The 25,632-nt window shown below is 42.5% G+C and overlaps 1 protein-coding gene across 4 annotated transcripts in view; it reads right to left on the bottom strand.

The window, feature by feature from the left end:
• KLHDC10 (kelch domain containing 10) overlaps positions 1-25,632 on the bottom strand; it is a 72,887-nt gene that overhangs the window by 34,522 nt on the left and 12,733 nt on the right. For 2 of the 4 annotated variants that reach the window (XM_083183312.1, XM_083183313.1), the window contains exon 2: positions 14,431-14,523. The exons of the other annotated variants lie outside the window; for them this stretch is intronic. In XM_083183312.1, coding sequence (XP_083039438.1) covers positions 14,431-14,523 — 93 coding nt within the window. The remainder of the gene's footprint in view (positions 1-14,430; positions 14,524-25,632) is intronic. 4 annotated transcript variants of the gene reach the window in all.

Genomic DNA, 25,632 nt, shown 5'->3' with positions numbered 1-25,632 from the left:
TAGTGATGATTACTGGTAGATTCAATATATGAGTTGCAATCTGTTTTTTTAATGTAATTACTCGTTTTGAGGATATCATCTTCAACATACACAGTAAGATCCAGGAAATTAACTGAGACCTGGCTAATGTCAAAGGTGAGTATAATACCCAGTTCATTAGCATTGAGATGATCACAAAAAAGTTTAAGGGACTCCTCATCGCCGTCCCAGATGAATACCACATCATCGATATAACGCCGCCATGTCACCAGGTTTGCCCCGAAGCCATGCCCACTCCATACATGGTTGGTTTCCCACCATGCCATGTGTATGGTAACATGGTAATGGCGCATAGTCCTTATGATTAATTTTCATCTTTTTTCTCTTAATGTTTTATGTGAAAAAATGAATCTCTGAGAGAGGGGATGTGCGGGCCACCATACACTCCGGTATGCGTGTCAAGTACCGGGTTCCATACAAAATCCAACTTCCGCCTATTACTAAAGCAGGAAGTATGCTCCCAAGCCGCTTGCGTTCCAGCTGCATGCGGTCCAAACACCGGACATAGCTCCGAAACTAAGTGGAGGAGTCAGAGCGGTTAGAAGCTACCGGAAGTCGGGCGTCCAATGTCAGAAGTGATCCTTCTACGTGCGAACCAGCTGCTATGCGTGTCACAGAGAGGAAGTGACACGAACGGACCTTCCTGCTGTATGAACTGGGTACTGTGCGTGTCACAGGGGGGAAGTGACGCGTACAGACTCGTGTATTGGAGAATGGGGAGCGGGATTTGTAAATTGGTTAACTCTAACACCAGGAACGTTATGTGCCATGGATTTCCTGCATTAACCAGCGAAAAACCAAATATTGGCACACATTATATAACTAGTAGTTGTATTATTATGGATACAGGTTTTATGTATTGATCTCATGTATATTTAGTTTAATGGTAATATGCTATGTGAATGTTGGTGCTTCCGGGTTTTTTATGTGACCACGGTGAGGGGAGGTTTGATCCCTCCTCTTGAAGTAATCCCCTTGGGTATATATATATCCCAAAGGGACATGTGTCTAGTACACCCTGAGGAAGGACGGTGACGTCAGAAACGCGTTGGTGTACAGGGACGCTGGACACAGGAAAGGCTGATATCTACCCTACCATCAGGGCATCACAGATTGTTCCAACTCATTCCGGGTGAGGAGGAATAATACAGTGTTATTGGTCTCTGCCTGTGTAAAGCTCCCACTGTTTTACTACATTTTATTGTATGTTTTTTATCCATTTGGGAATTAAAAATTTGTCTTGGAGAAAATTCGGTGACCGCGTATACTTTGGTCTATTTGAAAAGGAGTGAGTGACTAAAGAACACGCTACGTGAATATAGGGACCTAAATACAGGTCAGTTTGTCTCCTTATGCCTATGATGTGCGTTGCTGGTTGATTCTGGAGGGATTTTGGAGAACATACTTTGTCCAAAGATACCTTTATGTGAATATAGGGACCATTTCCCAGGTCAGTTCGTGGAATCATTTATGACATGTGGATTGGTGAATAAAGATATTTGGACAAAGAAAACGCTATGTGTACATAGGGACCCACACCCAGGTCAGTGTGGTCCAATAGTGATATTCACTGGGATCCCAGTAGGACTTGTGGAAACTAAAGAGGAAGCCTCTTCACGAGCCACCATTTATAATCAGCGCCGGTTGTTGTTCTCTCATATTTGTTATTACGTATATTTCAAATGAGTTGATACATTATATTTCAAACATCTAAGTATCAGACATATTAAAACAGCATGGAGAAATACTCGCTGATAAGGAATGGCATCGCTACATTTTTATATTCATGACAAAACTTGTCCTTTAGAAAGATAAATAACATAGAAATTACAGTCTTTGTACTGGTATAGATCTGTGGCTCATATGGTAAGGCGTCTGCCTAGAAAGCCAGTGGGTCCACAGTAGTGTGGGTTCGAGTCCAGAAGGAGTCTGGAAATTAGATTAGGTTTTTTGTTTGGTTCCTAAATTACTTATTTGTACTCTTAAGTCTAAAGAAAGATAAAGTGAAAAAAAGAAGAAACATTTTTTAGAAGACTAGATATACTCCTTAAGGGATTAGGAATACAGAAATAAGGCATAATCAGCAGAATATGTATCTGTATAGTGCAGATACTTTTACATGGAGAGAATAGACATATTGTATGTACAAGGAACAATTGTTGGTATGTAAAATTTTTAAAATGTGTACATTATTCATGAATAGATGGGAAATGTTAATAAAAAATAAGTGAAATTAAAGAGCTATGATATATAAATATCTCAAGATTTAGATCATATTAAATCATCCTAATTAGCAGAAATCAGCAAAGGATTATAAATTATAAAATAATAATAATAAAATTATAATAATTCCGAGTACATAATTATCTCCCCTTTTTAGGACCCGCCCCCCCCCCAAAAAAAACCCTCCCCCTCCTCCCAATCAAACCCCCCCCCCTCACCTCACCCTCTCTCTATAAAGAGAAAAGAGAGAAAAAAAATTAGAATATATAAATAGATAATTTTTATATATACTTAGTGAACATTATTTAATTATATGCACTCATTAAGACCAGCAGGATGTAATGTATTTAGAGCAAAAATCCAGTATGCTTCTTTTTTGCAAAGATGGTTAAATCTATCTCCTCCTCTCGGGGTAATTTGTATTCTCTCTATTCCTTGTACTTTTAAGCAGTTAACGTCTCCCTGATGTTTAGTTTTTACATGACGGGATAAGCTGTGTGTCAAAACACCTTTTAGCACATTCCTCCTATGTTCTAGGAATCTTGTGTTTAGAGTACGGGTTGTACGGCCGACGTACTGTGCTCCACAGATACAGGTAACTAAATAGATGACGAAGGTTGACATACAATCTGTATGATGATTGATAGTATAAGTTGTTCCTGTGGCTGTGGATACAAATTGAGTACCAATCTTCAAAAAACTTACAGGTAATACATTTAGGTCTTGAGCAATGGAAGCAGTGGGGATGGTGCTGAATGCTATAGTCAAATCAGTTTTCTTGCATCTAGAAAAACTGGTGACATAAATATTTCACTGTGGAGTGACTCTGACCACAGTGCAAGACAGTGTGCCAACAGAATACTAACAATTCCCAGATGTACCATATGGGGTGAAACCGTTCAAATGGAATGGCGGAAAAAAGCATGCCGTGTGTGAAAAGGATGTGGTGGCTATGGTAGCAGCTTGTGGTGATCAGAGATGGGTTGGAAGAATGTGTGGTTTACAGATACTATACAGGGCATTAAAAAAAAAAATCATATACAGTATGTAGCTCATGTGTCTTAAGTTTTACAGTAGTCATTAAGTGAAAGCTGTGTGCCACAGTATGCCATGGAGGGTGTGTTGAAAATTATTTCCGAAAGTTACAGGACAGAAAGAAGAAGGAATGACTGCCCTTCTCTGGCATCTGTAATAAATTATTTCCAGTACAACTTCCAAAGAATTGCACCAAACAAAAACTATCCGTATGGGTGGAAATGTTACAGAAAACAGGGTCCATGGCTAATTATCACAAATTACATTCAAGAAGACCCCATAAGAAATTACAATGTCAGATGTGTGATAGAAAAGGTGTCTGTTACCTTTTCATAAATAATATTTTAACTGCGTACATAAATACAATTACAAAAATTTGACAACATCGACAGGTTGTATATTACACAGGTTTTTACACAAGTGCAGACTTAAATACTATTTCAATGTGCTGCTAAATACTTAACCCTTCAACATGAACACAAACCACCACAATGAAAATAATAATAAGTATGTATTGTGCCAGCACTGGCTGAAATAAGTTTGCAAGATGGTTATAAAAATAAATATAAGTTTTAATAACTACACATGACAAAAAACATTTATATAAAGTACTAGGGTGTGCATAAAATATTGCAATTTAGAAGCTGACTGATGACTTTGTCAGGCATAAAGCAAGTACATTCAAGTTCCCACTGGATATATGATATATTACCAATCCACACTGTATTGAAGTAGATGCTGGGTGTGTAGAGCCTTGGAGGATTTGGAGGAGAAAGATGTGCAATCTTGCATTTTTTAGAAACAGCGACTCCTTAATGTCCTCATAAATGTCTTTCAGACAATTGCCAGGAATTTCTGGGTTTTCATACCCTGGTAACTCTGCAGGCTGGATTAGGAACAGATGCCATGTCCCAAAATTAAAATGTCCAGTCGGAGTTGTGGCTCAATGCAGCAATAAAACAGTGGGTGGTGGTGCCAGTTGGGGGTAATTTTGGCTCGGCGTTTCCCCGGATGTACTCCGGCTTCTTCAGGAGCAGAAAGTGATTGTATGTCATTAACAGTTTGGCTTCAGCTGTGCGATTTATTATGGCAGTATGTCAGAACCATTATTTAATAGCAATGGAGAATGGTGTGTAATCTCCTGCAATAACGAAATTGCTAAAGCCCCAAACACGCTAGAAGATAAAGTGAAAGGGGCTTAACAGATACTAACCATCTACATCTGGGGTAGCCAACCCTAGTTCTCGAGAGCTACCAACAGTGCATGTTTTGCAGGTCTCCTCACAGAATCACATCTGTGTATCTTTTAAAATGTGTCAGTGATTAATGAGTGCAGCAGCTAGGTTGTCTGGAAATGTGCACTGTTGGTAGCTCTCGAGGGCTAGGGTTGGCTACCACTGATCTACATCATGGGTCTTCAAACTGTGGCCCTCCAGATGTTGTGAAACTACAAATCCCAGCATGCCTTGCCACAGTTTTAACACTCCCTTATAGCAAAACTGTGGCAAGGCATGCTGGCATTTGTAGTTTCACAACATCTGGAGGGCTGCAGTTTTAAGACCCATGATCTACATACTTAATATGAACAAAAAAAAGCCAAATTGCGGTATCATTGAATAACCACAAATTGGTTATTTTAATAGATGTTGATGAGACACATAATATTTAGGATATAAAGGTTTTTGAATGTTTTAGGTATTTTATTAACTATATCGGTGTTTATTGTGGTAATTACATGGTTTAATTATTTTTAAATTTTAAACTATTCCAATAGCGTGGTTTTCATTGTGGTGGTTTGTATATTATGTGTTTAGAAGCCAGCAAACACGTCATGTGGATCCTTGAATATGAAGAGTTTCTATCTAATCCAATTGGATTATAGAATTATAGTTCACTTTGTAGAACATTGTGTGAGGAGGCCTATTTAAAGCAAAGCTAAGAAGGATAACTTCAAATTTGTAATACGGATACTAAAATTCAAAAAAACTTTAAAAATACAGTATTTGACTATAACCTGTCACAGCTATACATTGGGCATTAAAACATCCATTAGGAACTTCTGAAAAAGGTCACCCGAGATTCATTATAAATTTGCCTTTTATAAGAAAAGAAAGTATTTCAAAGGGAACACCCCAAAATGTAATGAATGCCTAGGGAGAATTTAGGGGTTTTTTTTGTCATACCATCATAGGGGGTAGTCAATCTTAACCCTTATTTACAATTTTCGGCAATAAGCGTATTTCACTATTCAAACCCCGACATTTTTGCCAGGGAAATCTATTCTTTGTGGAAACCCACCATAGACATATCCTCTGAATACTTATATGTAGGGGGAGGGAAATCTATATTACATCTACTTTGTCTGCACAGATCTTTGGACCTATTAAGTATTGTTCATAGGGTGACATTTATTACAGTGGAAATGCAGCCAGTAATATAAAGGTTTCACAAATTGTAAACTTAGAATTTATTTTTAGAGTTTTCATTTTTGGCATAGTAAAATCGAGAGAACAGTTTCAAAATAAAAGACCCGGAACTTTCAGGGTTGGAGATAGTCAACTATGAAAGTGTTTTATTGTTTCTTAAAAGTTTAAATTAATTTGTTGATCTTAATTTAGAATTCTAAAGGTTTTTAGATACGTGTACTAACACCTGTAGATTGTGTGCCTAATTTTAGATCACGTTTCTGCTGTTACAACCAGGAACACTCATGTATTAAAATTGGAAAGTGGGTGAATAGCACTGTGACCTTGTAACAAATTATTTTTAATTAGCCTTGTAGGTCACTCAGAGCAGAGTTGGAGCCAGCAGGTGAACACACACACACATGCTACAAACTGTGGGTCATCTAGCAATTCTCATGCCTCTGTGGAATGTCTTGGATCGACATCTAGCATTACTTCCAAATGGAATTATTATTCCTGTCCAAATGGACAGTATTATGGAGAAAATGGATTACAAGATTGAAGGGATGCAAGATAATATCAATACTGTGAATGTGATATGTTTTTAGTGAATAGTGGAACAACCAATGAACTCTATATTCACTATTCAACATTTTGTACTATGTGATTTAGGATACCCGATAAGTTATTTTCAATTTCTCTTTTTTTGCTTCCACTGAGTTTTTACATTATTAAGGGGGGTATTCAATCAGTGCCAATATTTCCGAGAGTCATAAACAAAGCGGCATGTTTCGCCGTTGAATTTACATTAGACCTTTTCAAACTATTAGAGCAGCAAATTCATCAATTTAGCTGCCATTTCCACCAATGCAGTTTCAGCTTTTTAAAAAGTTGAATCTGCATTGGTGAAAAAAAACGCCTGCAAAATTATTGTGGGATTTGCGGCTGATTTCACAGATCCGCGGCGGCATTGAATAGGTGTGCCGATATTTCCGCCTGTTGGAGATATCGCCACACACTAAATAACCTCCTAAAAGTAGGTCGCTATACTTAAATAAGTCTTAGGGGAAACATGGCTTACACATGCAAGTTGTATTAAGTGTGTAAATTTTAATATATGTATAGATAACAAAGTTTACAACTTTATAAACCTATAAAAAACGGGCCATTTACCAACTATGCAACATGTGGATGTTAAACAAATTAGTTTAATTTTAGATTGAGGCCTAGTTTAGCATGCCTGTAATCTTGTCAGCAGTCAGTCACTATATTCGTGTGCAGTCATCTGCCATCCACACACCTGGGCCACCATCGCTATATTGGCGGCCATACACGGGGCAGTACGGATGGTGTAATGGTTAGCATTACTGCCTCACAGTGCTGAGGTCATGGGTTGGATTCCCACCATGGCTCTAACTGTGCGAAGTTTGTATATCATCCCCGTACTTGCATGGGTTTCCTCCGGGTACTCCGGTTTCAAAATACATACTGGTAGGCTAATTGGCTCCCTACAAATTAACCCTAGAATGTCTGTGTGCGTGTATATCTGGTAGGGAATATAGATTGTAAGCTCCACTGGGGCAGGGACTGAAGTGAGTGTTGAACTATACTGCGTAAAGCGCTGCGTAATCTGTATGCGCTATATAAGAAACTGTTAATAAATAATTAATTAACGACTGTGTCCTGTGTACCAAATGCCTTTTCTAGTAACAGTTTGCCCAAGCTCTCTCTCTATGGGGGTGATTCAAATATTTTTATGGGTACACATCAAGCAACTGTTGCCCATCAATTTTTGAGTGCACAAAAGCATCAGCCAGCCAAAGCAGCCAAACCCTACTAAAATAGTGCCTGCAACAAGAATTTTACTTTTCACACACCTTTGTGCCAGCAGTGATCAGGCATGAAAGGCACAGCAACTGATTTGCTGCCATTGAGTTGCCGTTGCCTTAAAAAAAATAACAATTAAAAAGACCCCAAAAGCGCTCTGTGGCAGAGGTTCCCAAACTGTGCACCGCGACGCTGTGACAGGGGAGCCGCGGCGCCAGAGTCCCTACAGGTAGCCGCACGGAGAGTGAGAGCCGTGCGGGGAGTGAGAGGTGCAGTCAGTGAGTGCGTGGCGGGGAAGGGGGGGGGGAGGGTTCTGCCTGCGCTCACTTCCTCAAGATTGGCTCCCTGGAGGGTGTCAATCAATTGTGCAGCCACTGCGCAGGCAGACTGGACTGGACTTCCGGGGCTCCCTGGAGGTGCGTCTGTGCAGGACGAAACTGATGCAGATTCCTGAAGGCTGCTGATAAAAACTGGTGGGTGTCAGTACATTTGACAGCCACGGATGTGGGGGGGGGGGATGGGCGGTGCGGTGGGGTTATGTCTGGGTTTGTAAAAGCCACACAGTTCATTTAAGTGCTATAGTAGGGGGGGGAGGTCTAGGAGGTTTGGGAGTGCTGGGCTGTGTGCCAGGCCCACAGCAGGTGTGATGTCCCTGCTGTCCTTGTCCCTATTGTTCATCTGTGTCCCTACTGTACCTCTGTTCCTGCTGTCCTAGTCCCTCTTGGTGTCCCCGCCGTCACTCTGACTGTCCTGACCAGAGCCTCCTCTGCACAGCTGCAGAAGCCAATCACAGCCTTTTCCACACCACCGCTGACCACAGCTTCCTCCTCCACACTGCCGGCACCCTAACAGCTGGGTTGTTGGAGGGTGCTGCAATTAGAGACATAGGGGCAATGGGAGAGAGACTGATGTGGCAATAGGAGAGATTTAGAGGGGGCAATAGGAGAGAGGCCAAGGGTACAATGGGTAACTCAGTTTCTCTTTCTTTTTCTGTGAATAATGACACAATGTATGCGCTTAATTTTAGATCAACCCCCATCTTTAGTGCACAGGCCCCGAAAACCCTTTATTCAGGCCTGCTTTAACAAGCCTTCATGCAGCATTGCACAGTTCCACCCAGACGGATGTCAGCTGCACCACGGTTTCACAACTAACAGCACACGTGCCTAGTCAGGTAGGAACAACAGTGCAAGGGTTTCCGGTGGCTTAAAAAGGGCTGACCCAGGTTATGCATATTCCTACCAATCATATGTATTAATTTTAGAAGGGGATTTTTGGTGTCAATTCTATTTTAACCAAAATCGATAAATGAGGTACCATTTTAAGATTAAGTTCTCCGCTTCTGACAAATTAATTTGCAATTGCACATTGTATTTTTTGTTTAAAATCTGTGTTAAAAATTGACTTTTGACCCCTAGAGTTCTTTCCCTAGTTGCGTCGATATGGCACGGCTAACAGGGCCTACACACGTAGCGTTTTAGGGGCATTTTGTAAGTGATCTCACTAGATTGCTTACAAAATACCATAGTGATAGTGATGCGTTGCCTTGCACGCCGATATTGAACAGTGATTTAATATCATGTGGGATATTAATCGGTATGGGCCAGTGTTCGCTGTGTGCTGAGCAATCTTGCCGAGTGATCTAGCATCAGTCAGTTTGCTCAGCTGCATCTCCCATGTGTAGGCCCCTTAAGATGATCAGTTTTGCTCGGCTACTCGAAATGGCTACAAATGAACCGGTTTTTCTTTCATCCTACTACAAACCACCAACCTACCTATAAAATTTATTGTATTTTATTTGCATGCAAAATTGTTGCACGGGACACCTAGTTACCTATATTTGTATGCTAAGCAACTGGGTATGATCCATTGCTCAGCCTTAATTGTGTTACATTTTCAGTAAGAGGGTGTATGGATTTTATAATTGTAACCTGTGGCATTTTCCCTGTTTTTATGGTGCTGCTTTTTGGAAGCACAATTTAACTTATCGGATAGAAGCTACAAAGGATTTGCCTTCAACTTAAATTCATTTATTGTGATTGCTCCAGTACAGAATTATTTTGTTGCACAAAAAATGGAAAGGTTTTTGAACACTGGAAAGATGACTGGTAGTGAAGAAAAGGATGAAGAACCACAGACCAGTGGCGCAGTTGGGAAGAAAAGGAAACATCGCAGATACGACGATTCTTATCTAGACATCGGTTTTACATCTGTAGATGTCAACCATGAAGAGCAACCACAGTGTGTACTTTGCCTGAATATATCATCAGAAGAATGCATGATTCCAAGCAAACTAAGATGCCCTTTGGAGACCAATCACCCTAACATGGCTAAGAAACCGCGTGATCTCTTCATCAGAAAGCTAAAAGAATTAAAAGAACAAAAAGGCAAATTTTTTAAGCAAGCACCCATACCAAGCAATGCTTGCATCCTACAAGGTGGCACATAGAATTGCAATGTGTAAAAAGCCTCACACCATCGCAGAAGAGCTGATTCTACCAGCTGCAGTGGATTTGGTTAACATTATGGTTGGGGAATCAGCTGGAAAACTGATGGTATTGTTTGATAAAGGTACCTTCGAAAGCAGTAGCAGAATCCAACATATGGCTGAAGATCTACAGGAGCAATTAATTGAAAAAATGAAAGGGAAGGATTTTGCACTGCAACTAGATGAGGCAACAGACAGCAATAAGGATGCTAATCTGATTCGCTACACACGCTTTATAGAGTGACAATATTGTGGAAGACCTCTTTTGTAAAACTATAACCGCCGGTATAAAAGGCACAAGACTTGTTTCAGATCATTGACACTTTTATGATTGAAAAACAGTTAGACTGGACAAAGTGCTGTGGTGTCTGTACTGATGGTGGCCGTTCTATGTCTGGCTGTTATGGAGGATTGCAGGCACTCATACGAAGCAAAGCTGCTGATGCACGGTGGACTCACTGCATTATCCACAGGGAAGCACTTGCATCAAGGCATCGGATTCCTCTACTGAATGCAGTGATGGAAAGTGTGTTGAAAGTTGTAAATTTTATAAAGACTCAGCCAAAGAAGGCAAGGTTTTTTAGAAAAATGTGTGAGGATATGGGCTCTGAGCACACATCTTTGTTGTACTACTGCAGCTCATGATGGCTCTCCTGTGGCAATGGACTTTTTTGTGTTTTTAGATTACACCAGGAACTCTACTCATATCTTGCGGAAGAAGAACACGAGTGTGCCAATAATTACGTGGATACTGATTTTTTTGTCCAAGTTAGCCTACCTTTGTGATATCTTTGATAAACTGAATGAACTGAATCTCTCACTGCAGGGAAACTACACCCACATTATTAAACTCTCAGAGAAAGTATCAGCATTCAGGAAAAAATTGTTTCTTTGGAGAAGAAAATTAAAATGACAGTTACGATGACTGTTTCCCCATGTTGCATCAGTTTGTTACATTCAATGAGGTTTGTTTGACACATGAACTTAAATCAGTTTTTGAGAAGCACCTAAAAAACCTCAGTGACTGGTCCTGAAAATATGGAAAAGTTTGTATGGATCCAAGATCCATTCAGTACTAGCGGCCCAACGGAATTCTGTAGAAGAAGAAAAACTAAATTAAAGTTTCCTGTGACAAGACCTTGAAAGCAAAATTCAGCATCATGGGACTTCAAGAAGTTTGGATATCCATTAAAGATGAATATCCGTTGCGCAGTGCTAAAGCACAACAAATCTTTGTTCCTTTTGCAACAACATATTTGTGTGAAGCTGGGTTTTCAGCAGTTGCTGTAATTAAAAGCAAGTATCGTTCAATAATCAATGTGGAACAGGAAATGAGGGTGGCAGTGTCCAAGCTGATCCCAAGGTTTGAAAAGTGGTGTAGTGCACAACAGGCTCATATATCCCATTAATAAGTGTTGTAATTGTTGATCACTCTTTTAATAACTGCCTTATTGTTGTTTATTTTGTTTGATGTTATTCTTGTAAACGAATGCTGTCAATTGTTCTTTGAAAGAAATCGAATTAAAGAAATATATTTTTTCTTGAATTTATGTTTATTTTTTTTACAAGCAAGTTAATAATAATTTTAGCATTGTTTTATCCCAACTACTTTAAAAAAAGGGACAGTTCGGTAATTATTTTGACTTAAGGGTGCCTTGAAAAAGTCATGGAGACCCAAAGGGTGCCTTGGACTGAAAAAGTTTGGGAACCACTGCTCTATGGGGTTTATGTATCAATCTTTTTTTCCACATGACTATGTAAAAACTGTTTTATGCTTTGCTTTATGTAAAAAATTGGCTATGCACCAATAGCAAAAATTTCACAGAGATCTCCTCTATAATGCTAAATAGCTCTAAAGATTGGCAGTTCCCATTTTGATGAATGGGGACTACAATTTGACCCCTATTTACCAAACCCTAAAATATTAAGCTTTTCAGAGTTTGGCACATTACTCCTGCCTATGGAGGCACGGTAGCGGAAGAAGATCTTGCAATCTCTCCCCCGCACCCTCTGTCTGGTGCAGGCCCAAATCCCAGAAGCAGGCACTGGCCCTTATTCTAGTTCACTTGCAGAGGTAAATTCCTTCTCAAATGGGCAGAACCATGTGCACTGCAGGTGGGGCAGATGTAACTTGTGCAGAGAGAATTAGATTTGGGTGAGGTTTTACTTTAAAGTGAGATCTATATTGCAATGTAAAAATAATGCAGCCAGTATTTACCATATATACTCGAGTATAAGCCTACTTTTTCAGAAAAGTTTTAATGCTGAAAAAGCCCCCTCAGCTTATACTCGAGTGAGGGTCCCACTTGAGTCAATAAGTTTTCCTAGTTTTTTGTTGTAAAATTAGGTGCCTCGGCTTATATTCGGGTCGACTTATACTCGAGTATATACGGTACCCTGCACAGAAACAAAATAATTCACCCAAATATAACTCTATCTGCACAAATTACATCTGCCCCACCTGCAATGCACATGGTTCTGCCCATTTGAGAAGGAATTTGCCTCTGCGAGTGTACTAGAATAAGGGCCACTGTGCACATGGGCAGCATCCAAATAACCCCAGGGACATCGGTTACTGCTACTGCTGTTCCTCCAGGTTTCCTTACATAGGTGATGGATAGTTTAATTTTTTACTAAAAACCTCCAACTGCGATACGAAATGCAAAAAAAAAAAATCGCAGTAGTTCCACATTTATACAAATGCCCTATACCTCGCTCTATGAAAGTTAACCAGTGCTTCTCTGTGAACGTATCACACACAGATGTTGCTCAGTAGGCAGATTGGAGGGAAAGGCTATGATTATAAACAGAAATTTAAGAAATGTATACATATTTTAGTATAATAATAATAATAATAATATTTATATAGCACTTTTCTCCCAATAGGATTAAAAGTGCTTCACACATTGTCTTTACAGCTCGAAATACAAAACAAGCTTAACAGTAGATGTCAGTGAAATGCTTGAGTAAATAAGTATGTCTTTAGTCTATTTTTAAAGGATTCTATAGTGGGCGCTTCTCGCACTGTGCGAGGAAGAGAGTTCCACAGAGTTGGAGCAGCAAATTGAAAGCTCGACCCCCAGATGAATTCAGGGAGATTCTGGGTACTGTTAGTAGTCCTTCAGTGGATCGTAGTAATCGAGTAGGACAGTAAGGGATCAGCAGCTGTTGCAGGTACCTTGGGCCCTGGTCATGTAGGGCCTTGAAAGTGAGTAAGCCAATCTTGAAAACGATTCGCCATTTTACAGGTAGCCAGTGAAGGGCGTAGAGAATGGGAGTTATGTGGCAGGAGCGGGGCTGGTTAGTTAATAGTCTGGCGGCTGCATTTTGTACCAGCTGCAAGCGGTGCAATTCTTTTGCTGGAAGACCCAGGTAGAGAGCATTGCAGTAGTCTAGTCGTGATGATATAAATGCATGTATGACTTTAGGAAGGTCTTCTGAGGGAATTAAATGCTTGATTCTGGCTATGTTTCTCAGATGAAAGAATGAGGATTTGATTGTGGCTGACACCTGATGTTTAAGTGTCAGGCCATTATCCAGGACAACACCAAGATTCCGCACATGATCAGAGTTTTTTAGTGCTGTGCCCCCCAGCTTAAGACCTGTCAGTTGGCTATGCTGCCGTCTTAGCGCAAGTATAGTTGGTACACTTCAGGCACAGTGCTTTAAATTTTGGAAAAACTCCTTATACAATACCTAATCTACATAATTTCATATTGTCTGTTTTGAAGACTCAGTGCACACACTCTGGAAGCCAGGGCGCAGGGGACAGAGGAATGGGTGACTGAAACGGGGATTATCATGAGCATCTGCAGCACTGTGGGTCCAATATACTAGTTCTCAAAAATTGTTAATCTCAGGTTCTGTAATCTAGATCTGTAAATCACAAAAACAGGAGGGGAGGGGTAGAGTTTTGTGCAAGACAAGAACCAAATTGCGAAAGGATAACAATTCGTGAAAGACAAGAGAAAAACACTGTTCTATGCTTGACAGAAGAAAACATCCTATTGGTAAGACAGTACCCAGAAAAGCAGATAATAGTTAAACTATTAAAATTATTTAACAAATGTTCCCAAATCATGCGATTTAGTAATCAAGCCACTACATGTATAAATATATGCATGCAGAGGTATACGTATATATCAGGTTTACAGGCCCATTTCTTTTAGAGAAAAAGAACAATTTAAAGTCTTGTCTTTACCGACAGCTGGTGCAATCCTCCCCCCACACAGACACTAATTCTGTAGGGGTTTAGAGCATCCAAAAATAGCACTTATAAAAATTGGGAAAACAAACAGAAAAAGGGAAAAAAAATTGCTTAGGGAAAACAAGAAAAAAGAAAAAAAAAAAGGACAGAATGGCAAACACACCAGACAAACAAAGAACTATGCAAGGCTGGTAATCATCACCCACCTTCTCTTAAAAACCTGCTAGGGATCCTGATGCTGGGACAGGAGTGAGTGAAGAGTCGCCTAACTGGAAACCAGCAAACTTTCTTCTTAGTGCCTGTTACCACAATTACCAGCAATGAGTCAGACATACACAACACAAGGCAAGGCATCAACAGACAACATGAGCAGCAGTCAACAGCGGGAAAAGCCTGACATCTTCATTACCTTAGCTCAACTTATTTGGGAGACTTATTGCAATCAATTACAATTTCTAATGTAAAACTACTAATTTTCTTACATAACATTACTCAATAACTGGATAAATGACTGCATATAATTTTTTACAGCAGAGAGCTTTCCCGTCAGTAAATGAACTTTTTTGTGGCCAAAAATTTCAGATAATATTCTACTACAAATTAATTTATTTCAGAATTGTACCCTGCTTAGAAAAAGTGAGATTTTTTTTAAAGGGCCAATCATTTACAAGGCAAAACCGATGCCTTGTGTAAACTATTGCTCTTTTTAAAACCTCTGAGTTTGGCTGGCATCCCAAACGGCGCAAAACTCGGGAGACCATTATTTTTGGTCACATATGTTTACTATTGTTTAACCACCACTAAATGAAAAACAAACCATTGGTTGTAGCACTTTGCCTACACGGATATCACAGCCTACTGTGGTCAAGAACACCACATGTTCTATAAATAATTGTTAAAGTATTTAAACAATATAATATATTATATATTCCAACCAAGCAGAGCAGCACTCCATCAATAAAAACATTTTAATAGCTTAAGACCAACATTTCAATGTCAGTAGCCTGATGAAAATGTCCTGAGTGACATTGATACATTGCTCCTAGGGCGGCTATTAAATAGTTTTTCTCATTGATGGAGGAGTGCCACTCAGCCTGGTGGATTTACAAATGGTTTTGTGAAGGCACCCTGCAGCTGCTGTATCAGGAGGCCATGCCAGACATCACTGATTAGAATATAATAGATATATTTTTCTAGATTTTTTTTTTTTTTTTTAAACCACCCTCATAAAAAATGGCATGATAAACACCAAATCCTGGGGACAAAGGAATTTAATGGTGGTTCAGAGAACATTGTGACAAGTATCTTATTTATTGCTAAGGGCCTTTATGTGCATTCAACTACCAAATTTTTCCATAGCATTTCAAGTTTAAATTCGTTCCGCATATTCTCAGAGAGGAACACACACACACGGCTATGCAGGCTCACATTATAGGGCAGATATAGATCCACACTGGTGATGAAGACTTTTAGCAAATCAAAAGTATAAAGCTGCCAATGTAGTGAGGCATACAAACACCAGAGTACATCTCCATCCCCCCCTCCCCCTCACACACACACACACACACGGTATATTCAAAGCCCTGTGACGGCGAGCAGTGCCGATAGCTCGACGTCACAGCTCGTGGATCAGTATTCAACTGACCCCCCCTTTACTCTCCGTTTCCACCTTGCTGGGGTTTTCCAGGGAGGTGGAAACGGTGAGTGCAGCCATGAAAATGGCGAGGGCCGCCACTTTATGCGGCGAACCTCGCCCTTCGGAACATAGAATAGAGTGAGCGGCAGGAGAGAGAATGTTAAGATGGTGAGAATGCAGTGGCATAACTAAAATTTAAGCGCCCCCCCCCCGCCAATCATAAATCAGCCGCCACTGCCCCCCCATACCCCTCAGATTTACCTGTATTTGCTGCGGTGGTCCCGGCTCAACTCCTGGCTTCCTTCTGATGCTATGAAAAATGGACCATCACAAAATGTCCGCCCCCATACAGCAGACAGTTTCAGAGAACTGTCTGCTATATGGGGGCGGACATTTTATGAAGGTCCGTCACCATAGCATCAGAATGAAGCCAGGAGGAGAGCCAGGACCACCGCAGCGAATACAGGTAAAGCTGCCAGGGATGGGGGTGGTGGGATTACAAAAGCCCCACAGCCCCCGTACTTACCGCGAGGGCTGCAGTGGTATTGTTACGCCACTGCAAGGATGGCTTGTTTTCAGGGATCCTCACTGAAAACAAGCCACCCTAGCTGGTGGCATTGAATACCGCCGTGTGTGTGCGCGCATGAGCGGGGGTTCCAGCAGACCTCTGGAATGCCTGGAGCGTTACACCAAACTTGGTACAGATATTAAAAAATAAATTTCACTGTGAAATTTTAGTGGGCAGTGCGTTTCTTAGCACACTGCTCTATGCAGAGCACATCAGGACACATCATTCAGTGGTCAGGAAAACGACTGGGCTCTTTGCCAGTAACCAAGTTCAAACAGAAAGCTAAGAATAAACTGCACATAACATGCAGTAGCTTGGTGACCAGACAAAGATAAATAGCAAGAATTCAGAATGTTACCTACATAGTTAAACATAATCTGATCCCCTACAGCAGCGGTTCCCAACCCGTGGTACGTGCTGGTCTTTCAGGGGGTACGCAAACCAGTCGCCGCTAATGGCGGCTGCGTGACCCGGCACATGCACAGGACACCAGGTCACGCCGCCGCGGCTGGAAGGCAGTAAGACGGGTTGCTGGGGGTATGCGGCGCCGGCTTCTGAGCCTGAGGGGAGGAGAGTGCTTCCCTGTGACTGGGCCGCCCGTCAGCCAATCAGAGCTTGCAGGCTGGCAGCCAATCAGGAGCCGGCCCGCGAACTTTGATTGGCGGGCAGCCCAGTCACAGTGAGAGATGCGCAGTGTGCTGTACTCTCCTTCCCTGAGAGAAGGCGGCAGCTACAGTGACTGCAGGGGGACACTGGACTGTCCTCTCCCCAGCAGCAGCATCAATGGTGAGTGTGCTGCTGCTGGGAAACACTGTGGGGGGCATTGGCACTGTGGGGGCATATTTATTGCTGGCACTTTGGGGCATACCATATTGCTGGCACTGTGGGGGCATACCATATTGCTGACACTGTGGGGGGCATTGCTGGCACTGTGGGGGCATACTTGTTGCTGCCACTGTGGGGCATTGCTGGCACTGTGGGGCATACTTGTTGCTGGCATTGTAGGGGCATTGTTGGCACTGGGCACATACCCAGTACCATGGGGTCATACCTGGCACCGTGGTGGCATTCCTGTTTCTGGCACTGTGGGGGCCATACGTGGCACCATTGGAGCATATGTGTATCTGGCACTTTTGGGGGCATGTGTGTATCTGGCACTATTGGAAGGCTAACGTGATCCCTTGAAATGTCTGTTGCTTCAGTAATAGAGATTTGACAGTGTTCTGTTATTTTATATGCTGTCCGCAGAATGGGCTGAGCTTATATTGTGGTCAAGTGGTTGCACTTTTTTTTTTTCTCGTCATTGCCAGTATGAACGCTATGTTTTATATTTGGTACCAGAATGATTTTTGTAGTATAAACTGGGCACTAGAATCACCACAGTGAAAATGGGGGAGTGACTTGCCCCTGCTAAGCCACACCCTTCAAATGAGAACACACCCCTTTAGGCCACGCCCCCTAAAAATTTTCACGAGGGGGTACTCATAAATGAAAAGCCTAATCAAGGGGTACGGGAGAAAAAAAAAGGTTGGGAACCACTGCCCTACAGTATTGTTCTATGTATTGTATTGCTGCTGAGAACAATATGATAGCCATGGTGAGCCACGCCCTAGGAACAAAGTTGACAGGGGCTCCAACTGAAAGCCTGCTTGCAAAGTGTAACCTGCATCAAATTGCACTGTGTGCTACAAAAATTGACAGTACATATGGAAAATGCGTCAAATGTATTTTTATCCCATCTAGAATTGTGGAATAAAGGAAAATTACCACATAGGTAGGCAATACCCTTTAATATGGTACATCTATGGATTTGCATAGGTTCTGTGGTTGATTAAAACCAGGTAAAATGCTGGCTTGAATTTAGCCAGCTACATAATCTGTAAATTATAGTGTTCCCGCTAGGCTGTTTTAGCGGGGTGCTGCGCCCTGCCCGATTTTTAAAGGACAAAATGCACCCTGTACCTCTAGCAGCGCCCCGCTAAAACAGCCTGGTGTGTGCCCGACACCGCACGGGGAAGCCCAGCGCCGCCGTAGACAGCGATGCCTGGCGCTTCTCCGGCAGCACAACGACTCCAGCGGGGCGGGGAGGAGTCGCCCCCCCTTTGATGACAGCGGTGGCCAGGCCCGCCCCCTTTGATGACATTGCGGCCCAGGCATGCCCCTTTTGTGACGTCGGCGGGCCCAGTCCGCCCCCCGGCGCCCTGTCCGCACAAAATCCTAGAGGGAATACTAAATTATATATGCCCTGGATTAGAGGGATATTTAGAAAAACATTACCTCATGCAGAAGTGGCCTCAGCAAACTTGAACTAATGAAAAATATACATATTTTGCACCTACTCACTTATCCCATAATATAATTAGGGGCATTGAGAGGTCGCGCAATTTGAACTGAGGCAGTTACAAAGTGGTATAAATTAACTGAGGACACAACAACATGACAAAATATGTAACAAAAACACTATGGGGGATATTTCATTAGCTACAAATGCTTATCCCGGTTAATAGGCTCGACAGGGGCTAATAGCCCCAAGAAACTGGCACAAGCCAAGGTTTATCAGGGATTTTATTTTCCTTCCTCAGCAATGTTCCCTCTAATTTTACAAAGGCTGTGTGCGGCAAAAGATATTGGCTGTGCAACTTTGAAAGGAAAGTACGGATTCTTACAGTTAATATGCTTTCCTCTACTCCACCATAGCAGCCAACATATGGGTTTTTTATCTGGAAAGGAAAGAAAAGACACCTTCCCTATAAAAAGGACCGCCCCCCTCTAGGCTCAGTGTCTTGATTTTAAAGCTTCAACATAACCATATAACAATAATACATAACTCAAAATTATATGGGCGGGAATAACGCTGCCATGGTGGAGTAGAGGAAAGTGTATTAACGGTAAGAATCCGTACTTTCCTCTACCTCCTAATGGTAGCCAACATATGGGTAATACCCTAGCAGTTACTTCACTGGGCGATTTAGATCATATATATTAAAAGGAATTATAACAAAAAGGATACCAGGTTCAAGTCTCACCTTTCTTCTATTCTGCCAGATAGTTTGGCTTTTATTCATCTGTGTACTTTTTTTTTTTTATCACCGCACTCATTATGTTTCTTCCAAACTTAGCGTCACTTGATGAGCCCACATCCACTCTGTAGTGTCTCGTAAATGTATGAGCTGAGGCCCAACACGCCGCTTTGCACAACTCATCCAGCGTAGCTTCTCCTTTTTTTGACCAACGATGCTGCTACTGCCCTGGTCGAGTGTGCTTTGATTCCTTTAGGTGGATCTAGGTTTTTAATTTTATATGGCTCTGCTATGCAATTTTGAATCCACCAAAATCGTTGTTTTTGTAGCCCCCATTTCTGCCTTCTGTTACTAAGAAAAGCCTTTTAGTCTTCCTCAAAAGGCTCCACCCTTTGAAGATATACTGTATTTTTAAGGCTCTTCTGACATCCAGGTTATGTAATCTGGCTTCTTTGTCATTCGTGGGTTTAGCACAAAAGGATGGCAGCACTATCTCTTGGTTCATATGGAACTGAGACACTACCTTAGGCAGAAAATGTGGGTTTGTTCTTAATACAACTTTCTCTTCAAAGAAATTAAGGAATGGTTCTTCTGCCCACAGGGCTTGCAGTTCCGATACATGTCTGGCTGGCATTGTAGCCACTAGCAAAGCCACATTAATAGTAAGGAGCTTTATAGAAATGTCCTGTAAATATTCAAAGTACATGTACAATTTAGTACATTGAGTACAATATTTAAATCCCATGGTGCCATCGACACATATTTTTGTCTTATCTTTTTTATTGCTTGAATGAATCTGTGTACATATTTGTCATCGGCTATTTTTGTATCCAACATGGCCTCTAATGCTGACACTTTGACTTTTAAAGAACTTACCGATAACTTTTTCTCTAACCCGGCTTGCAGGAATTCAAGGACTGAAGGTATTGACTTGGGTTCTTTGCTGCCTTCTTTGCAGAACCCCGCATACGCTCTCCAGATCCTATAGTATGTATAGCGTATCTACCACGTGTTTTGAGAACCCTCTTTCTACCAGATTTCTGGTTTCAAAAACCATGCCATCAAGTTCCAATTTCTTGGTTGTTTTTTTTAAAAGTACCTCCCCTGTCGGATGAGATCCTCTTGCTCTGGTAACTTCCATGGCTTGTCTATCGACATCCCTGTCAATTTGTGGAACCAGGCTAGTCTCGGCAAATATGGTAGAATTGCTATGACTGTAGCATTTTCTCTCTGTATTTTGTTCAGCAATCTTAAAATGACCAAAAAAGGAGGGAACACATACATCAGCCCTGTCCCCCATTTGGACGTCAGAGCATCTGTATGCCAAGCCTCCTGTTCCCAATGCCTTGATATTGGTACTTTGGCGTTGACTTTGGTTGCCATTAAGTCTATTCTTGGCAATCCCCACTGCTCCACTAATACCCGGAATATATTCTGTGACCGTTCCCATTCTCCTGGTCTTATTGTATTTCTGCTCAGAGCATCTGCCAACTGGTTTCTTTTCCCCGCAATGAATACTGCTGATAAGTGTAGTACATGCTTTTCTGCCCATGTTAGTATCCTTGTTGCTTCCTTCATAAGTCTTGCACTTCTTGTGCCACCTTGTCGATTTATATATGCGACTACAGCCTGGTTTGTGCTACAGCTGATCTTGAAAGTATTGGCACGCCATTAATACCGCCCTAATTTCTATTAGATTTGAGTGCGCCTGGTACCAGTTCATGTCCCATTCGCCTTGAGCTGTCATACTTCTGCAGACTGCGCCCCAACCGGTCTGGCTGGCATCGGTTGCGACTACCAGTTGTTCTTACTGCGAAGGACTTACCTTCTCGCAGTCTTTTCACATCCAACCACCATCTTAAGTTCGACCTTGCTTTTCTTGAAAGAGATATCCTCTGAGATTCTTTCCATCCCTGTTCCATTCCACTGAGACAGAAAGCAGCTCTGCAGGTTTCTTGTATGAAAATCTTGCACACTTGATCGTATCTAACGCTGCTGCCATAAGATCTAGAATTTTTAGGCAATTTCCGGAACACACCGCCCTTTTTGATAAGATGCCTCCTCCTCCTGTCTTAATTTGGTCCGTATTTCTTGCGTTAATCTTACGGTCATGGATCTTGTATCCACCATCATGCCCAGATACTGTACCACCGTTGCTGGTTCTAGATTACTTTTACTCATGTTTAGAAGCCACCCGTGTTCTCCTAAATAGTCCATGACCCTTTTGTATGAAGTCTTGCTGATTTTGCCATGGTAAGCAAGTCATCCAAGTACGGCCATATTGCAACCCACTCCTGCCTGAGGTTGGCTATTAATGCGACAAGAACCTTTGTAAAATTCCTCGGGATGTGGAAAGGCCGAACGGCAGTGCCGTGAATTGGTAGGTGTGGCCTTTTATTCTGAGTCTTAGGTATTTCTGGTGCTCCTGAAATATTGGGATGTGCAAGTGTGCGTCTTTCAGGTCGATCGTTGTGAGAAAGGAATTATGTTTGACTGGTAGGGTGGTTCTTATTGATTCCATCTTGAACTTTTGCACATGCACGTAAGAGTTCAATCTCCTGAGGTCCAATATGGTTCTGAACCCCGCCATTGCTTTCTTGACAACAAACAATCTGGAATGCCATTCCTGGCCTACTTCCTCCTTTGGCACCACTTTCACTACACCCTGGACCATCATGGTTTGAAAGATGCTTATTAATGCTTTATTTTCTTTGTCTTCCGTGGATCACAGCCAGGCCTGTTTGAATCTCAACAGCCTGCCTCTGACCTGTTCCCTGGCGTCATTGTAATGTTTGTCTGAAGGAAAATCTTCCTTCTTTACCTCTCTGCCCTCGAAAGGAATTCCCATTTCCAAACCAAGGCCTTCTGTAGCTTCTACCTGGCCTGTATGCCCTAGCATCCCTAAACTCCGAGAGTTGCTCCTCTGTCCTGTGGCAACCACACAGACTTTCCGCCAGAAATTTTACTAAAAACATCATCCAATTTTGGCCCAATCAGGTATTCCCCTTGGAATCGAAGGGACACTAGTTTGTTTTTTGACTGGGCATCCGCTGTCCATGGTTTAAACCATAATGCCCTGCGAATAACTGCTGCATTGGTTTTGGTTCTTGCTGCTAAGCGAACTGTATCAAAGGATGAATCACAAATAAATTCTATGGCCACTTGTATGTTCTGCACTTTCAATAGTTCAGACCTTTTTATGCGATCAAGTAAGTCAGGCTCAAGATCTTGACACCAGGACCTCAACACTCTTGATGTCACTGCAATAGCAGATGACACCTTAATTGCGGCCTCTGACATTACATGCTGTTTACGCAGGTTCTTCTCCATTTTACTCTCCATGGAGTCTTTAAACACATTAGAGTCCAACGGGAGTGTAGTTTTTCTAGATATTCTATATCTAGCTAATGCAGCATCCACATAAGGAGCCTCCTTCCAAGATTTTACTTGTTGCGCCTCAAACGGATACATCTTCGCAACCCTACTTTTTTTTATGGGTGCCGTACGAGATCCTGACTGTGGAAACACTGACAGCCGGGTTCCCGACGGCCACTGGCTATTTTTCCCTTATCCCATGACCCCCATAGAGGGAGAATAGAATAGGTGGCTCGCATAGCGAGTCACCGTGCCCGCAAGGGGCGTAGTTGCACTCGCCATGCTGTCTGGGTCCGGCCAGTCGGGATCCCGATTGTCGGACCCCTGTACCAATCCCTTTTTTAAACCGGATGAGCCCACTCATCGTCCACCATCTCTTTCAGAATTTTAGATAGAGGAAAAGTTTAAGACTTCTTTCTTTTAGCTTTAAATAACAGGTCCTGCAATTTGCCTTCTTCTTCAGTATTATTTAATGATTTGTTAATCAAAGTTAACAAGTTATCAAGCAAATCTGGATTAAAATCCAGCTCAGCTCTTTCTTGCATAACTTCGCCTTCCGTTATCAATGCCTGTCCCTCAGCTGAATCGTCCGATTCCTCTGACGCTAGCTCTCTAGGCCTTTTTAATGAAATTTTAGCTAGGTCTTCATTCGTTACGAAGGTATCGGCTATGGCAGTTTTTATCATGGCCACCATCTCTGACATTTGAGACATTCCAATTTGCTGAGATCCTTTGCATTCATCACAGATTGATCCTGAACATCTGTCAGGTAAAATCTTATCACATAATGTGCATTTGGCTGAATGCAATTTCTTATATTAAGCCTTTGTATCGGCCTTCTCCTTGCTTGTTTCAGAGAATATATATATATATATATATAGACACACAATAAATATAAGTAACATTCCATATTATACACCTTATATCCCCTTTCCGGCTTACCCCGATTTAGCTGGCTGCTTTCCTCTCTTCCTCCGGAAGCGGTACATCTGTCAGAACAGACTTCGTTCTACATTCATTAGGTCGACCCCGGAAGGTCGACTGTCCCCAAGGTCGACAGGGTTAAAGGTTGACATGGCTCAAGGTCGACATGACTTAAGGTCGACATGGGCCAATGTCGACATGGTTTTAGGTCGACAGTCATTGGGTCGACATGAGTTTTTCACTGTTTTTTTTACCCGAATGTCGACACAGTTGGAGTCAAACCGCAGCCGCTCGCAATGCTTTGGGCACAGTGCCTCGCTGCGCTCGGCACACTATTTTATTCTCCCACCACGCCCTAGTGGATGGTAGGGCATGAAATACCGCCTGACGGCACAGGTCGGCTCAAAAAACAGTGAAAAACTCATGTCGACCTTAAGTCATGTCGACCTTGGGGACAGTCGACCTAATGACTGTCGACCTAAGTCTGGTCTGACAGATGACCGTTTCCCCTTCCTCCATGGTCACACACACTACTGACACTTCTAGCAAAGAAATACGATACACTGATAAGGATCATATCAAAGAATACCAGTGCCCCCACAGAGCCGCTGTTCACAGGGCCTTTCATGGTCTGTAGTCGGCATAGGAGTCCTCTGCAACAACCTCTTGGGGAAGCAGGGCTCTTAAATCTCCCCCTGGGCTCCTCCGACAGCGCTCTCAGTCATCTGTGTCTTGTCCCGTGCCTCAGTAATGCCCGGCACCATTACCTCTGCCAGCGTCCAGTCGGCGCTTCCCAGTGATGGCGATGACAACGATCTCCCACGCCAGCTGATGTCAGACGCCGGCGTCTGGAACACGCCCAGACCGCTGCCAGCCAGGCTTCCACGTCCAGAGGATGAAGCCGTCTGGCGGCTAGCCCGGACACCAGGTACTCTGCCCGGGGGTTCTTACATTCGTCCCCTAACTGCTCTAGAACAGCGGCGAGTTCCTTGACCCGGTTCCCTACCACACTCGGCGGTGGGACCCACATAGCAAATATAATATAAGCTTAACAGCCCTGCTGCACTTGGCAGTGGGGAAGGCAGCAGCGCTACAGGGTAAGCCTATAGTCTACCTGGAAAGGAAAAAAAAAAGACATTGTGCCTAGAGGGGGTGGTTCTTATATAGGGGAGGTGTATTTTCTTTCCTTTCCAGATATGTACCTATAGGGAGAAAACCCATATGTTGGCTGCCATGGGGAGGCAGAGTAAATTAAAATTTTTGCAAGCCACATAACGGTATAAAAGCCTAGTAAACGAAATGGCTATTTTTTTTAATTACAATAATTAACCAACACTGTATATTGCCACATGGATTGAGGCAAAATTCACATAATGCCACAAGGATTGGAGGCAAAATTCACATAACGCTCCATAAACAGGGACAACAAAAATTTACCTTGTAATGCCCATTACATAATACTGCCTATGAGTCTGGCACCACTCCCATCTCTTTACTGCACCTCAGGACAAGGCCTCTTTCAAGCAGGCAATGTTCAGAGGTGCAGGGAGGAGAAAATAGTGCCATTTTGATGCCCCCCCACCACATTAAGCACTGCAGTCACTAGCCAACCAAACAGCCTGCAGCTCCTGCTCCTCTCCCCACAGAGCAGACAAGCACTGTGCAGCTGCTCAGCTACTCACCAGACCCAGTGCAGGACGGCATCTACAGGCTTCTCTAGTCTTCCTGACCGATGGCGCTGTCGTGCCAGTGCCACAGCTGCCGCCTCAGAGGCTGATGTAATGGCCAGGCAGGCTGTCGTGCTTGTGTCCCGCTAGCACTCCCGTCTCCCAGGCTGTTTTTCGCCAGGCAGCAGCAGTGCCAGCGCAATCAAGGGATGGGCAAA

Source organism: Crinia signifera, chromosome 4, assembly GCF_055691185.1.
Source record: "Crinia signifera chromosome 4, ASM5569118v1, whole genome shotgun sequence".
NCBI classification, from domain to species: Eukaryota; Metazoa; Chordata; class Amphibia; order Anura; family Myobatrachidae; genus Crinia; species Crinia signifera.
The sequence above is the reverse complement of the archived record's forward strand: the minus strand, read 5'-3'. Positions and strand labels throughout refer to the sequence as shown.